We start from the raw sequence: 14,770 nt of genomic DNA on the forward strand, positions 1-14,770 counted from the left end.
ATAGCCACCTCAACAAAATACATTAGCAGACTACGTCCCCCATCATATATCTGTCTTTTCCATGGGAGTGCATAATTTGAGCAGCATTGAATCAACGTGAGCAAATCTCCTGGACCGGTTTCCACACATTTATAGTGTCTCATCAGCAGAGTCCAGGCTTGCTTGAATCAATAGTGGCGGACTGCCAGATGTTACTGGCAAGGAGCCTCTCTCTACGACACACGGAGCCCTGATACGAAACCTCAGCTTTGAGTTCAAGGAATAGTGGATGGGTTGGAACGTCCCACGCTCATCCCGGTCTAGCCGCCACTTTGTTTCACAATAACTCGCGCGCGTCACTAAATGCTGGAACAAATTCGGCCCCAGTTTAGAAATATTTCCCGGTGAGTAATGCCGCTGCGTATGGTTTTGGCGGTCTGGCTGCTGTGCAGCTGCACACTCGGAAGTGTTTTTTTTCGAGGGTGTTATAGCCACTTTGTCGAGCTGTCATTTGTGCACGGCCAGGTCGCTTCTGATCAAATAAGCGAAATAGCTCGGTGGGCTTTAGCTGATAAAATACAAAAAAATAGTTTATTTTTTTATTTTTTTTCAAGTGATTTGTTTACCTATCCTATACTGTACTTTCAACTGCTATCACGTTTTTTTTTTACCCCGTGCCCCTACTGGACATCTGTACAAAATAACTTTATAGCTCACCGGATTCCTCCAGTGTAAATGCATTTTCTGATTCCGATTTTGTTCGGTGCTATGTCTGATGTTTCGCTCGATGTGCCGGGAGCTTCTTCAGGAACCGAATTTCGAGGTTCACCGAGAGAGACAATATCATGGTGATGTCGCTGGAAGCGCGTGACCTGTTTTGTTGGGCCACGAAAGGCACGGCGGTTAGGGAATTTGAATGTGAGCTCGGTCACTAAACCTTGGGTAAAAATTTTTTATATTCACGCATTCCTCTTGTCAAGGAGCATAAGCCATCATCTCGCAAAACTCCGGTGGTCATCCTTGTAGCAGCGGCTTTTGGCTGGCCATCGAACAAAGACGGTGGCCACCGCATTGCGTGCTTTAAGACGAGCTTTTGTCGCCGTCTGAAACGCTCTGCCATCCGATATTTGGAGTCCACTGGAGCCATTAACTTTTTCAAATGATCTCGATTGAAAACTAATTTCCTGACAACTAATTTTTTTGTTTAGTTCGTTGTCCTTCCCCCCCACCTCCGATTGTCACGGTTTGTTACGTACGGTGTCAAAGAAGTTCAACGTGACATACATACAACTCGTTAGTTGCTGTTTGATAGAAAGCTCTTATGCGCTGGTTACAAAGTTACTTGCCACTCCAGAGTCTAAAGGAGCATGATCATGTTTTCGGATTGTAATTCTTCTCCATAGTCGGCCGACTGAAGGATTCGGCTTGGCGGAGAGTGTATTGGATTCCGCAAATGTTTCTGTTCATTAAAATTGTTAAATGTATGTATATGCACCGGGCTTATTGCAGGGAGAGGACAGCGCGGGAAGATTTGCTGTTGTGTTCTTGGGTTTTTTCGGTAAAGTCACGTAGGTAAAAAATTTAAATTAATAAAAGTAAAAGAAAAATAATATAATAAAATACCTGCGTGACTTTACCGAAAAAACCCAAGAATATTAATCCTTGCAGTCACGAAAGCTTCAAATCTAGAATTTGCTGTTGTGCTCTACTTGTATAGCCCCTTGCCTGTACTAGTTCACCAGCCTGCACTGGCAGGCATGGCGAAGGGTGGCCAACTAACCCTGATGACCTCGCATGGCGTGGAGAGGTCCTCATCCAGCAGTGGATTTGACTAAAGTGCCATACTTGTGCACACCATGGGGCGCAGTGGTAAGCTCACTGCGCTATCGGCTTGAGTTAAATTCCCAGCCACGGCTAACGTCAGTGGCAAATCCTTGGGCCCACACCCCTCCTCACTCCTTCGCCAACGTGCCTTGACCAGCTTGGTGAAGTATGTTGCAAACACCCCGCTTGTCCCAACGTGGCATGGCAAGGCCTTTATCCAACGGTCGGCTGAAACGGACTGAAAAAAATTGTTCATTATTTTATTTAGAATTTACCACCAATGACATCATTGCAGCATACGCTTGTTTTATTGTAATCTACCACTGCTATAGTCAGCTGAGTGCCACGTGGTGTTAGGAAACGGTCCCGGAAGATCAAACCACAGAGCCACTTCTTGAGTGGCTTCACTCGGCCTTTTTCCGCCAACACGAGAGAGCGCTGTTGCACGTACTGTGAATAGCGATTTCTCATTTTTCGTAAAACACAGCCCGGTTACCAATCACAGAACCGAGATTTGGTTGTGCAATTAATCTGCCCGAATGTTTATCCGTGTCTTATCCGATGTAGGCGTGTGTCGGGTCGACTGTCACGCGGTGACCATTACCCTGGGAGGCGGGGCGGGTGGGAACATGCTGCCCCCTGCTGTGTGTCAGCGGAGAGTACTTGTACGGCTCTCGGAGGTAGCTCTGTGGTATCCGCTTCCTGCAATCTGGATACAGGTTTGACTTGGTGATTTGGTCATTAAGCCTGGAAAAAAAGCACATTCATGCGTTTCTCCGTAACTTGTTAGTTGCCGTTGTGACAGAGATCGCTTATGCACTGGTTACAAACTTACTTGCCACTCCAGAGTTAAGGTATCCGCTTTCTCCGGCTGTCTTCTTTTGAATAGATTATTGGTCTCGTGTGAGATGATGGCAATCTGGATACAGGTTTGACTTGGTGATTTGGTCACTAAGCTTTGGAAAAAACTCATTCGTGCGTTTCTCCGTAACTTGTTAGTTGCCTTTGCGACAGAGATCGCTTATGCACTGGTTACAAACTTACTTGCCACTCCAGAGTTAAGGGAGCATGGTAATATTTTCGGATTGAGGAGTAGTGATCGTCATCTGTTGACAGTCCAGAAGTCTTGTTGGTAATTTCACATTCATATTCTGGGGTCTGGTCTAGTCATTAAACTCTTTACTTTACACAATGTGTTTCTCATTTGATCTGCTATTGAGAGATGATGATGATAGTATTATTAGTCTGGTAAAATCATAGGAATATAATGGCTTGAACTTAATTTAGTAAGAGTAACATCTTTGACATGTTGACCTTTCACAACGCCAGTCGCTATTGACAATAATAATAATGTGACATTATGGAGTGTCTCACTCGCTTCAGCATAATAATAAGGTTTTTCCCCTTTTTTTCTGGCAACAAAACTGAAACCTTTTTACGAGGATTCATGTTTGCATTAACCACAATACTTGCAGTCAAAATGCAAACAAAAAACACACTGATAATATCTGCATTGTCCTTGAAACTGATTGGTCCACACCAAGGGATGGCTTTCTTTTGAGGGGAAAAACCCTATTATTATATTTTGGTACTGGCAAAGGAGGTCTAATGATGTAGTCGCTTCAGCATCTCAAGACACTGTTGAGCGCAGCCATAATTAACATTAACGGAATACTTCAAGTTAAAATGAATAGTAAGCCAATCAAAACAAAACCATGACCTGGGCAGATTTATGGGTGGTGTGAGACACACACACCCCATGCCCAAGCCACCCCAGCCACCCCACACACGGAGCAACGCTGAATGACATCGATGCATTGCATTTTTTAAAAATCAGAATGAAACCACGAGAGAGCTTTTTTCTTGCCTGTTACAGATGGCATGAAAAATGCAATGGCCGTGTGGCTAATTTGTGCCATTGTTTGGGTATGCCGCACCGTCGTCATGAGGTTGTGGATTTGTAATAATAAATAATTGTTATTTCTAATATCCAGGAAAGGCACACTGAAGCCAAGGACTTGGGAGGGTTGTCGGGAGAGTCCTGCCTTTAAATTAAATTTTGCGAAACCGGAGCACTTTTTCTCTTCTTGGTTCTTTCGGTAAAGTCACGTAGAAGGGAAATAATAAAATAATAAAAATAAAACATAATAAAATAAAATTGCCACGAGCGCGAGAGGGTGCAACACTCACCCCCATACAGATGGAAATGGGTGGAGATTAGTCCACTTGCTGCACTGCCTTTGCTTGTCCAGGCGGCGTATGGCACTTCCTCGACTCCCACGGGAAGGGAATTTCACAAAAAGATTCAGTATGTAACCCACCAGAATCAGGTTAGAATCAGAATATTTATACTGGACGAATTCCATGAGCTATAAAGCTCTTTTTCAAACTGACCACCACAGTTGCTGGGTAACAGGCATGCGCCACCACAGGCTACAATGTTTTTTCCATTATAAGGCGGCTGTTAATGAACAAATGAGGTGATTTTTTGAGTTGTGTCTGTTCATCACTGTCAACAAAGTCCCTTACGGTTTAGTGTCATTTTGACTTTGATAACATGTCACTCACGTACTACGGCTGCCAGTCTTTTTCTATTTTCACAGTTTTGCAATTGTATGCTCTAAATACTGAACGCGTGAAGACATGTGATTTAAATGCACGTTAACACAGGTCTGCATTCATAAGCCGAGTGATTAAGTTTTTTGCTTCATCATCTAACGACCCTTTTAACTTCCTCTTTACAGGATATTTCCGCAAAATGTGAAGGAACGCAACTTGAAACTGACAAAAAATGTATTTGTTACAAGACAACAGAAACTAACAAAGGAATGTGGATTGCGTAGCAGAAATCTATTTAAGCCAATGTGCCAAACGTGCTCTTGAAGTTTCATCCGCAAACGTGAAGGTTCAGAATGAATTTCGCCAGGACGATCAACTCTTGCTACCCTTGCTGGGATGCTAGCCGCACAGTATCACAATGGAGCCCTGCACGTCCGTAGCCGAAAGGTTTCTTCCAGGATTTTGAATCTCCTCTTCCGGTGACTGTCGTACGTTGGGAAGGAAATACCCGAATTGTCGAGGGCAATGCGGAGGTACTGACAAGCGCTCGATCAAGAGGGAGCCCGCTGGATTTAAATGCGGACTGCACTCCCTGAAATAATGCTGCACAAATAGAGTTTTGCACCGGTCACGAAAACTTTCGAATGACAAACTCTACCGCCCTTTTTCTTCCCGTCTGGGCAGTTAAACGCTTAAACAATCGAAGAAACAAATATTGCACAAGCAAAACGAACAAACTAACAAACAAAAAGCCGCACGTGCGCATGCAGTTGCGTGTTTTCGTGAACAAAACAAATTGACAAAATGAGTGGGCGATTGGAAGATGGCCTGTCGGGCCACGCCAGAACTCGGCGGGAGCCCTGCGTTGGGGCCTAACGAAGGCTCGAGGGCCACTGACGGCTCGAGGGCCTGGGCAGGCCCTTCCGCGGGCGGCGTCGAACCAGGAAACGCTTGCAAACGGTCGCACAGGGGCGCCGTCAAACTTGCGTTGGTGGGAGGGCTGAGGTCGGGCGAGAAGGAAGCTGAGCTCTGCCCCACGACGGGGACGTCATCGCCGTCGGCCGGCCGGGGCCGCCACTGGTCAGAGGGTGGGCAGCGTGACGCCGATCGGCCGCACACGCTGTGCGTCTACCCCGGGGCGCTCGCCACGGACACGGTGGCCTGGCCCGTGGCGGCGACCCAAGACACGACAGCGGACGCCATCATCGAGGTGCTGACCCGCAAGCTCAGCCTGGATCCGACCAAGCGCTACGTCCTTGCAGAGGTGCCCTGATCTGTTGTTGTTGTTGTGCTGCTAGGTCCCCCCCCCCCCCCCCCCCCGAACTCTTCCGTTCCCTGCCATCTCTTCGTGTGCGAGTCTACACTTTTGAGATGTTTGTTACGTTGTGGGTGCGTTACAAACGTAACATGCTGTGTATTTTACCCCCAATTTGTATTCCATTTCTATTTCAAGAACCCTATGTATGAGATATTTCCTCTTTGCTGGTGCTATTTGTTTCTGGCCGCTGGTCCTTTTGGGACTTTGGGCCTTTGCTCAACAACCATGATGATAATAATAATATAAATGTTGTTGTGACGTAAGATAGATGAAGCATCCATTCATACTCTGTGTAGAGCCGTGTGTAACGGTGTTTGTTGGACAATTGCCCCACTGAAGCAGATAAGATAGAAGTGCTTCTGAAACTCCTTAATAGCGATCACTTTTATCCACATTTTAGGGAGGAGCACTTTTCAACGTGCTGTGCTACAGAGAGAAATGTTTGTTGCACGACGGTCAAACATCGTTCATTCTCAGAGCTGGACTTTAGTCAAACTAAGTGAAAATACAAATGTAATATTATGGGGTTTTTTTGTGCAGTCATTGGTGAGCATCAACTTGCGCAGATTGAGAATGTTGCCTGATCACGGGCGGCTGATACTCTGATTCCAGGATCTCAGTGGTGCCAACCGGAGGCCCTCACGGTGCCCCCCGCCAGCCACTGGAGGCGGTGCTAGGTTTATCGCAATCTAAAATAAACCATCTTCTTGGTTCTTTCGGTAAAGTCACGTAGAAGGGAAATAATAAAATAATAAAAATAAAACATAATACAATAATTCTCACGACGTTTCGGCCACAACGCAAGCAGCCGTCCTCCAGTGAGAACCAAGAAGATGAATCCCTGCAGTCACTGAAAGCTTTAAATCGAAATTTAAAATAAACCACTTAAATTGTTGTTGCAGTTGTACTCTATATAGATTTGTGCAGCCTTTGGTGACCTCCGGTCAATTGCAAATGTGACTACTAACCTTGGTCTCGTGAGTTCTCACTTGTTTAAACAAATGAAACTTAAAACGAAATTAACTTGAAACACTTTCTGCTACATGCAGCAGAATCCGAATCAGGATGTTTATTTATACTGGAGGAATCCGATGAGCTGTAAAGCTCTTTTTCACAGATGGAAAGGGCTTGTGTTTAAAGTCTCTCGCCAAAACTACCGCAAACTGATAACATAATAAGGAAAAAAAAAGCCGCAGCGTTTACAAAAAAGAATTTTAGCAAAAATGCAAACACGTTCTGATAAATAAACTGCGCAAGATGCGCCTGTGAGCTGGGGAGCAGTGGCACTGTGCTATGAACCTTAGCCACCTGAGCTCGATTCCTGGTCACGGCTGATGTCTGTTGCAGGTGGAGTCAACCTGGGTTGGTATATCACCTAGGTTGACTCAGCCATAAATGAGTACCTGGCACTCGTGTGCCGCACCGGCCTTAATAGGTGCTCGCTAATGGCAACTTGCCCCATAAGTATATAAAGCTGTGTGGGGGATCTTTGCTTGTGTGTGGTGCTTTTGAAATTGAGTACGAAACTGAACTTGGTAATCAGCTCCAATATAATTTCCTTTTTGAGAGAGTCCAATTTTTTTTTCTGTGGTTAGGAAAAAAAGCACAGTCCGTTCACCACAACTAAACCACGTTTATTGATAATGATGATGGCATTTGAGCGTATTAGGAAGGTATGGTTCTCTAAAACCTTCACTACCCTTGCAGCTCACAATTAAACGTACCGATGTGTTTTAAATTGGAGCTCTGCACTTTTGAATCTAGATTGAGAACTCATTTCTTTCTAACTGCTTTTTGTGTTCAGTTTGTTGTCCTTCCCCACGCATCTCCGATTAGCACGGTTGGCTATGTTCAGTGTGAAAGAAGTTCAACATACATACAATTCTGTGTTTTCCCCATTTTTTTTAAATTGCCTTTTACACTGACATTATTCAAACTGTGCTAATATGAAGAAACGTATTTTTCGCACTGCAACGAGCAGTGCATCACCCCATGTCCGAATACACCCCCAGACCCGCTTTTGAAGACACGTCAATATCGTATGCAGCATCTGTTTAATCGCACTCGTAGCGCACCTTGCGTTTGCTAGTTTCCCACGCGCCAACGGATGTAATCTTAGCGCTGTGTAATAACCTTCGTTCGCTGCGAATTCTCGTTAACACTAAATGATAATTTGCGTCATCATGCGGAATATAAGTAACATATCAGCGAGGCAAACAATGTGTCCTTAATTTTTCGATCTCTCTGCGTAAAAAAACGAAAAATATTTTTCATTAAACCCATCGGGGCCCACGGCCTCCTGGGAGTGCATCATATCGGCAGCATTGATACGGTACAAGCGACATCTGGACCGGTTTCAACATGCAGTGTCTCATCAGCAGACTCGGGCTTACTTGAATTGCTGCTGGGGAACTGTCAGATGTAATAGGCAAGGGCCCTTTATTTAAGACTAGCAGGTGTACTCGTTCTTCGCACGGAAATTCATAGTTTAGTCCTAGTGTATTATATCCTAGATTTGAAGCTTTCGTGACTGCAAGGATTCATATTCTTAGGTTTTTTCGGTGAAGTCACGTAGATACAAATTTTTAATTGTTAATTATAATTTTTAATTAAAATTATTAATTTTAATTTAAAAAATATGAATTTAAATTTTTTACCTATGTGACTTTACCGAAAAAACCTAAGAATATATTATATCTATTATTGCGCCACCCTCCCCCCCCCCAAAAAAAAATACAAAAATCTATTTTTATACTTTTCGCATTGTGTTCAGTCTGGAAGCTACCCACATTCCAAATTTCAAGTTTGTTGCATGTTGGGAAGTATGCTAAACATTTCGAACATATACACATATTGACAATTTTCTCTTTTATATATATAGATATGGGTCCTAGTTTCGAAGCAAAAATATATAATCCATAACACAAAGTAATCATTATCGAAGAAAGTTATTCTTAGATTAGTGCTGTATGGAGGCTGTACTAATTTATTGTAGATGTATGTTGAACTTCTTTCACACCGTACGTAGTCAACCATGCAAATCGGAGGTCTCTTATTTTGTTCAGGTATTCTGTAGCTCTGCTGTAAATAATGTTCTACTCAGCTTTCACAACCTTGTGCAACTTCTACTTGACTTCCTCATGAAGAGTGGCTTTATTGCTTAATCCATCTTCAGTCGACTATGACTGGACTTTTCAGAAATATAAATGGCATTTAACAGTCAGCTAATTGACATGTCCAGTTATTTATATATACTGTTTTGAAATAAACATGCCTGCCAAATGCATTGCAACGTTCTCATATCTACACAACATTTGGTGCTTGATTTCGCAGTGCTCGTCGCACATCAATCTAAGCGGAATATTTCAAATCTCAGAGCAGGCTTGCGGTGAGGACTTTTATTCAGCGGTTAATAGATCATGACCGATGTTGACGCTGATGATTGTCAACAAATGGTGAGGCGACACACACGCGCATGTGTGTGTTTGTGTGCTTGTTTTTCTGCGTGGAACGGCCGTGTAGCGGTTAGCGCGCTGCGCTACGAACCCGGCGACCCGAGTTCGATTCCCGCTCACGACCAACACCAGTGACGATTATCTAATTCGGTCGTGGGCCTCCCCCCTAGGTCGACTCAGTCTCCATTGAGTACGTGGTGCGGTGTATAAACGTCGCCACTGTGGAGAAGAAGGCCACAGCGCCGGCCTCCATAGGCACTACTCCCGAACGACACTTGCTCCAGACACTCTGTTAAAAGGCTATACGGGGGGGGACATTTCTCCCGGCTTCTCTCCCGCGTCGCAGGTGCGCGAGTCCGGCGGGGAGGAGTGGATCCTGGACGCGTCGGAGCGCCCCGTGCGTCGCATGATGCTGTGGCCACGCTCCGCCCTCCGCGAGTACGGGCGACGGGGCCCCGGCTCGACGGGACGCTCCCCGACCTCGCCGATGACGTCGCCGCCCCTGCTGCTCCCCGCGCAGCAGCCGCCGTCGTCGTCGTCACCGGCGCCGCCATCGCCGCCGACGTATTTTTCGGAGTCGCCGCTGCCGCCCTCTTCCGCCGCTGTCGCCGCGCGCGCTCTCGTCGTCTGACTACCGTTTCCTGCTGCGCGAGCAAAACGTGGACGGCTCGATCCAGTACGACAGCACGCACGCGTGGGTGCAGGTGAGCGGGGCGGCGTGCGCGATTGTGCGGGCGGCGGGCCGGGTGGGGGGAGGGCGTGCGCAGAGGCGGCGCTTGCGCCTCGCGCCCAAGAGTTGCCCCGGGTTGCGATTCCCGATTTTCGGTCCCCGTTCCGCGTGGTGTTTGTACGTACGTAGGTACGTACGTTGAACTTCTCTCGCACCCTACGTAGACAACAACCGCGCTTGTTGGAGGTGTGTTCTCCCCCCCACCCCCTCACCCCCCACCCTGTTCCGCATGGGTTTCCATCAGGTTATCTGGTTTCCTCTGATAAAAAATACAAAAAAACAATGGAAATTATTTTGGCCAAAACATCCCAATACTGAAAAACCTACCTGCAAATGACTCAATTTGGATTGCACACAGCAGTGACGTCGCCCCCCCCCCGCCTGCCAAAACTTAGCTGGCTCTTGTTGAGACTCGGTGAGGCTTTCCTGGGTCAACGAGCATAATGCTAATTGGCAGCGTCTACTTTACAGCTTGTAAAGTTGCAGTGAATAAAAGTACTTGCAGGCAAGGCTTGTTTTGATTGACTGAACTGCAATTGATCAACCTGTAAGTGATCTTTATTCGTACTGAAAGTACAGTAAAATATGAACAGAATACAGTTGTGAAGTACAACTACAAACTTGTGAGAAACTTACACAGGTATCCCTCTATTTACTGACCGTTCGTTTCTTACGACATCCCGCGCCAACTGCAATTGACAAATTGTGGGCGCTTTTCGATGGACGAAATAAAATTTCCGCGTGGACAAAGTTTCACGGACGGCACGCGCCACGAAATCGTCAAACAAGAAGCCACCCGGAAGGCTGCGTCATCCATCCGCGAGAGTGTTTCGGTGTCCCTGCAGTGATGCCTCCACTGTCGCCTTTCCAGTCATTCCAATATTCGCAGATCTTTTGGTGAGTTCCATGAAATGATTATTTTTTTTCGTTTTAAATGTATTATTACTATTCAATCAAGAAAGCTAGCCTACTATGGTGATGTCATTAGAAAAATATGGATCTTGTTTGGAAAAGCAGATTATGCGAGGCACAATACCTGATTCACGTGCCCAAGGAAGACCAAGGATGACACGGATAGATAACGTCAAAGCATGGACGAGGCTCACGCTGGAACAGACGATGAGGATAGCAGAAAACAGAAGTCGGTGGTGAAGGATTTCCTTGGTGCGGCCAACCCTCGGATCGAGGATGGCTGAAGACAAGACATTCTAATATTTATGTTCTTTATATATTTTTTGTATTCTGAATAGTGATATAGGTGTGTGTATTTTTAGATTGTGAGGACAGTTGGAATGACTATCCCACGGGAAAAGCCATTCGGATTCAGGAAATGCCGTTTTTGCGTGTGTTCTTTTGAAGAACTCATCCCTTTTGGTAAATCGAGGGTTATCTGTGTTGCGATAATCGTCATATCGGGCAATCGGTATCGTATCATACGGTGGAATATGACGCCGCGGCTTGCCGATGTATGTAACGACCACGAGGCACATTGGCGTGTCGCTGTGTCGGTGATGCTAAAAAATAATACGTAAATACAATTCCACGATGCCTCGTGTTTTGACGGGCCCATGAACGTTCAGCCCTGGTCGGGGGGGGGGCGGTCGCCTCGGTAGGCAATACCTGGATGAGGTGCGAGGTTCACGTCGACGGTAGGTCTCGGGCTCCTCGGACACCTCGACCACCAAGGTTCGCTTCTCGATTTAAAATAAACACGTTCCTCGTCGGGCTGCCCGTAAAAAGACTTCCCTCGGCTGAAAAGTCAGCAAAGAACCCCCCACTCGCTGTGAATGTCAGAATCAGAATATTTATATATACTGGAGGAATCCGATGAGCTATGAAGCTCTTTTTTCACAGACGTCCAGTCGCGGTGGGTAAGAACATTACAACAACAAACAATACAAACACATGATAGGAGTGCAAAGAAAGGTAAACAAATCGCCCAAACACAAACAAATAAACCATCCCCATCCTACCAGACACAAATCCCACTGAGATATGAACTTATTTTTCATAACCAACCTGGCCGCAAATGATAGCTCAACAAAGTGGCCCATGATTTGGACATTTCTAGTTGCAAAATCATCTAAATAGTTTAAAAGTGTGAGCGTGGAGCATCGTGCCACTTGGCCTGAGCCAAATGCCGACCGCTGCTCTGACGAAAAGCCATCCTGGATAACTTCATACGTAGGTTTTCACGGCCAATGCCTTGATTTAAGAATTGGTTTATTTTGGGTGAGGTTGCGTAGGTTTAATTGCAATGTTTTATGTGAGAGACGAGCTTTTGTGAACACCTGATTATGCTGGATGTAATGCCCAGCGAAACGTCGTACAACATTGTTAAAATGTTGCTTTTCAACATTCTGATTTGCTGAAAAACCAAATCATTTGCAATATTTTTCCACGTCACAGCATGATGGTATTGGTTCCGTCCTGTGGTGGAGGGTTGTAGTACTTTTTGTTTTACATTATACCTTCACAATCTGACCCAAAATAAACTAACTATGAATCGGCGGTCCTGGAATCGGCCGAGTTGGGTGGTCGAGGTCGGGGTCATTTGAACGTCGGGGTCATACGAGGCAGCGTCGACATCGATGTCAACCTACGTCACCCGGCTCCACGCGAGCGGTGTCGCGCGTGCAGGCCCTGCGGTATCACCGGCGTTTGGGAGTTAACGCGATCTGTATTGCGGGAGATCGCTCTTTCTCATTCGTACTCGGGGCCCATCGAGCGCGGCACATTTGTGGTGCCACCCCGTATATTATGTTGGCTGTGGCCGCCCATCCCTTCTCATCCCGCCATCGCTGTTGCCACATGAAGCAACTTTTGCCGAGGCCTAGATTGTATCGATTGTTATACTAATGACTAAGCCTGAATGTTTTGCGCATTTCCCTCCCGGGAGGCAAGATTGATCTATTATTCATACCCGAGACAGGTTTCTGAAAATTTTGATTGTCATTTCTGGGGGTGAAATGTTTGGGTCCAGGTACACATGCTAATTTGACGCGATAACGCAGAGGTAGACTAAGATGCATAGGTTTCAGTGTTATTGCCTGAGCCCTAAAGAGCCAGACTTAGGCTCTTTCACATTATTAGGTTGCATATCAGCCAGTGTCAAAGGGGTGTCACTGCTGCGAGAAGCCACGTAGTTTATTTGTAAAAAGAGAAATGTCCGTATGTAAAAGGAAACAAAATTCGCTGAAAATGTTGACAATCAAGAGGCGAAAACGGAACTATGCAGGGAGATGTAGCCTGACAGGCAGACCGAGATCATGGGATGGACAGCAAGTTACTGGAAACGGAGGGAAGGAAATGATAGCGAGAGGAAGAACAAAGATTTGTTTTAGAGATGAGGAGATAAAGGGATTGGCAAGAGTGCAAGTGGCCAGGGGGTGAGGATGATTGAGCCAAGTGTCATCGGAAAAGAGGCGCTCATCCTTATTTTAAGAATTTTAGGAATGCTGATAAATTGTGTCTGATTATGCTGCTGAGATGTTGGCTCATGCACTTGTTTTTTTATCGGTTAGACCACTGTAACTCTTTGTTTGCTGGTCTTGGTGTGGTCTTTGATTGTTGATGTTGTTTTGCTGCCTTGGCCAAGCTTGCATTTGGTCTTTACAAATCTGCAGGAATTTATGAAACGAGCGAAATTAGTCCTTCCATAAATTTTTATTTAAAGCTTTCTTGACTGCAGGGATTCATATTTTTGGTTCTTTCGGTAAAGTCACGTAGAAGGGAAATAATAATAAGAACCAAGAATATAGTACTTCCATACTTGAAAGCTATTTATTTATTTATTTATGTACTCAGGACTTGCTTAACTTTTCTCTATCCTCTTGCATCCTTTATTTTTAGTTCTTGTTGTTTTAACTTGCTAATCTCATGCCCCTTACTGGACATTTGTGAAAAAGGGCTTCATAGCCCATCGGATTTCTCCAGAATAAATACAGATTCTGAATACACTATGTCGGTTACGCCTGGTACCAAATTCCGCAGCCGGTGCTTACTTGCACACGTTTAGCTCGCAGCGCATTACACTCCGGCGCCTTAAATCGCCGCACTGTCCTTCTGTAAACATTCCGGGTAGATTTTCAATTTCTGCTAACCGCTTAATATGGCCCAACACTGACCATCTTGGGGCTTCGATATATATTCACAGGGCGAACTGTGAAACACCCTATGCTCCGGGTCGTCGCTGATATTATAGCAGATTATATTGCGTTATCCTGCAATGGGCCAAGAGTCGCTGGTTACCGATATAAATATTTGTACTTGGTTATGCATGGCACATGACAGCTTATTTTTAGTTGCATTTTTTGGTCTCCCAAGTTTCGCCCGAGGATGTTGCCTATTGCACGGAAACAAATTGCAGTGAAATTTATTTCTTGAGAAAACTAATTTTAGAACGTGTAGCGGACAAAACGTTATAATGCAGCTTTATGTGTAGCGAACAAAAAGTTACCATGCAGCTTTATTTGTGACGACACGAAAGAGCCCCTTAGAATTTAGCTTCTCCGAACTCAATCTTTTCGAATTATTTTGAAAGTTGTGCAACATCCGTTGTTAAACATTGCAAATCTTTTACTTCTGTTTTTAAAATCAGTTGCTCGTCCGTTAAAGTCTTACAGTCAATAAATCATGACTCATTGCGTTTAGATGAGAGTATTTTGCTGCTATAATTTTCCACATGATAAGCCACTTCGTTGAGCTATCATTTGTGGCCAGGTTGCTTCTGAAAAAGAAGATAATATCTCAGGGAGCTTTACCTGGTAAGATAAACATAGTTTTGTTGTTTTTCTATATCGTTTTTAAAAGTGATTTTGTTAACCTTTACCATACTGTGCACTTCAATTGTGTTTTTTATTTTGTGAATTTTTGGGACTTTCTGACACCGTGCCCCGACTGGAC

At 45.1% G+C, this 14,770-nt stretch overlaps 1 protein-coding gene across 1 annotated transcript in view; it reads left to right on the forward strand.

The window, feature by feature from the left end:
* Nucleotides 1-5,185: 5,185 nt before the first annotated feature.
* Nucleotides 5,186-14,770, forward strand: part of LOC133354052 (unconventional myosin-IXb-like) — a 72,652-nt gene continuing 63,067 nt past the window's right edge. The window contains 3 exon segments of the mRNA XM_061570599.1: nucleotides 5,186-5,626; nucleotides 9,482-9,573; nucleotides 9,629-9,839. Of these exon segments, the coding sequence (XP_061426583.1) occupies nucleotides 5,186-5,626; nucleotides 9,482-9,573; nucleotides 9,629-9,839 (744 nt within the window).

Source organism: Lethenteron reissneri, chromosome 46 (genome assembly GCF_015708825.2).
Source record: "Lethenteron reissneri isolate LAM-NWPU_2019-01 chromosome 46, ASM1570882v1, whole genome shotgun sequence".
Taxonomy (NCBI): domain Eukaryota; kingdom Metazoa; phylum Chordata; class Hyperoartia; order Petromyzontiformes; family Petromyzontidae; genus Lethenteron; species Lethenteron reissneri.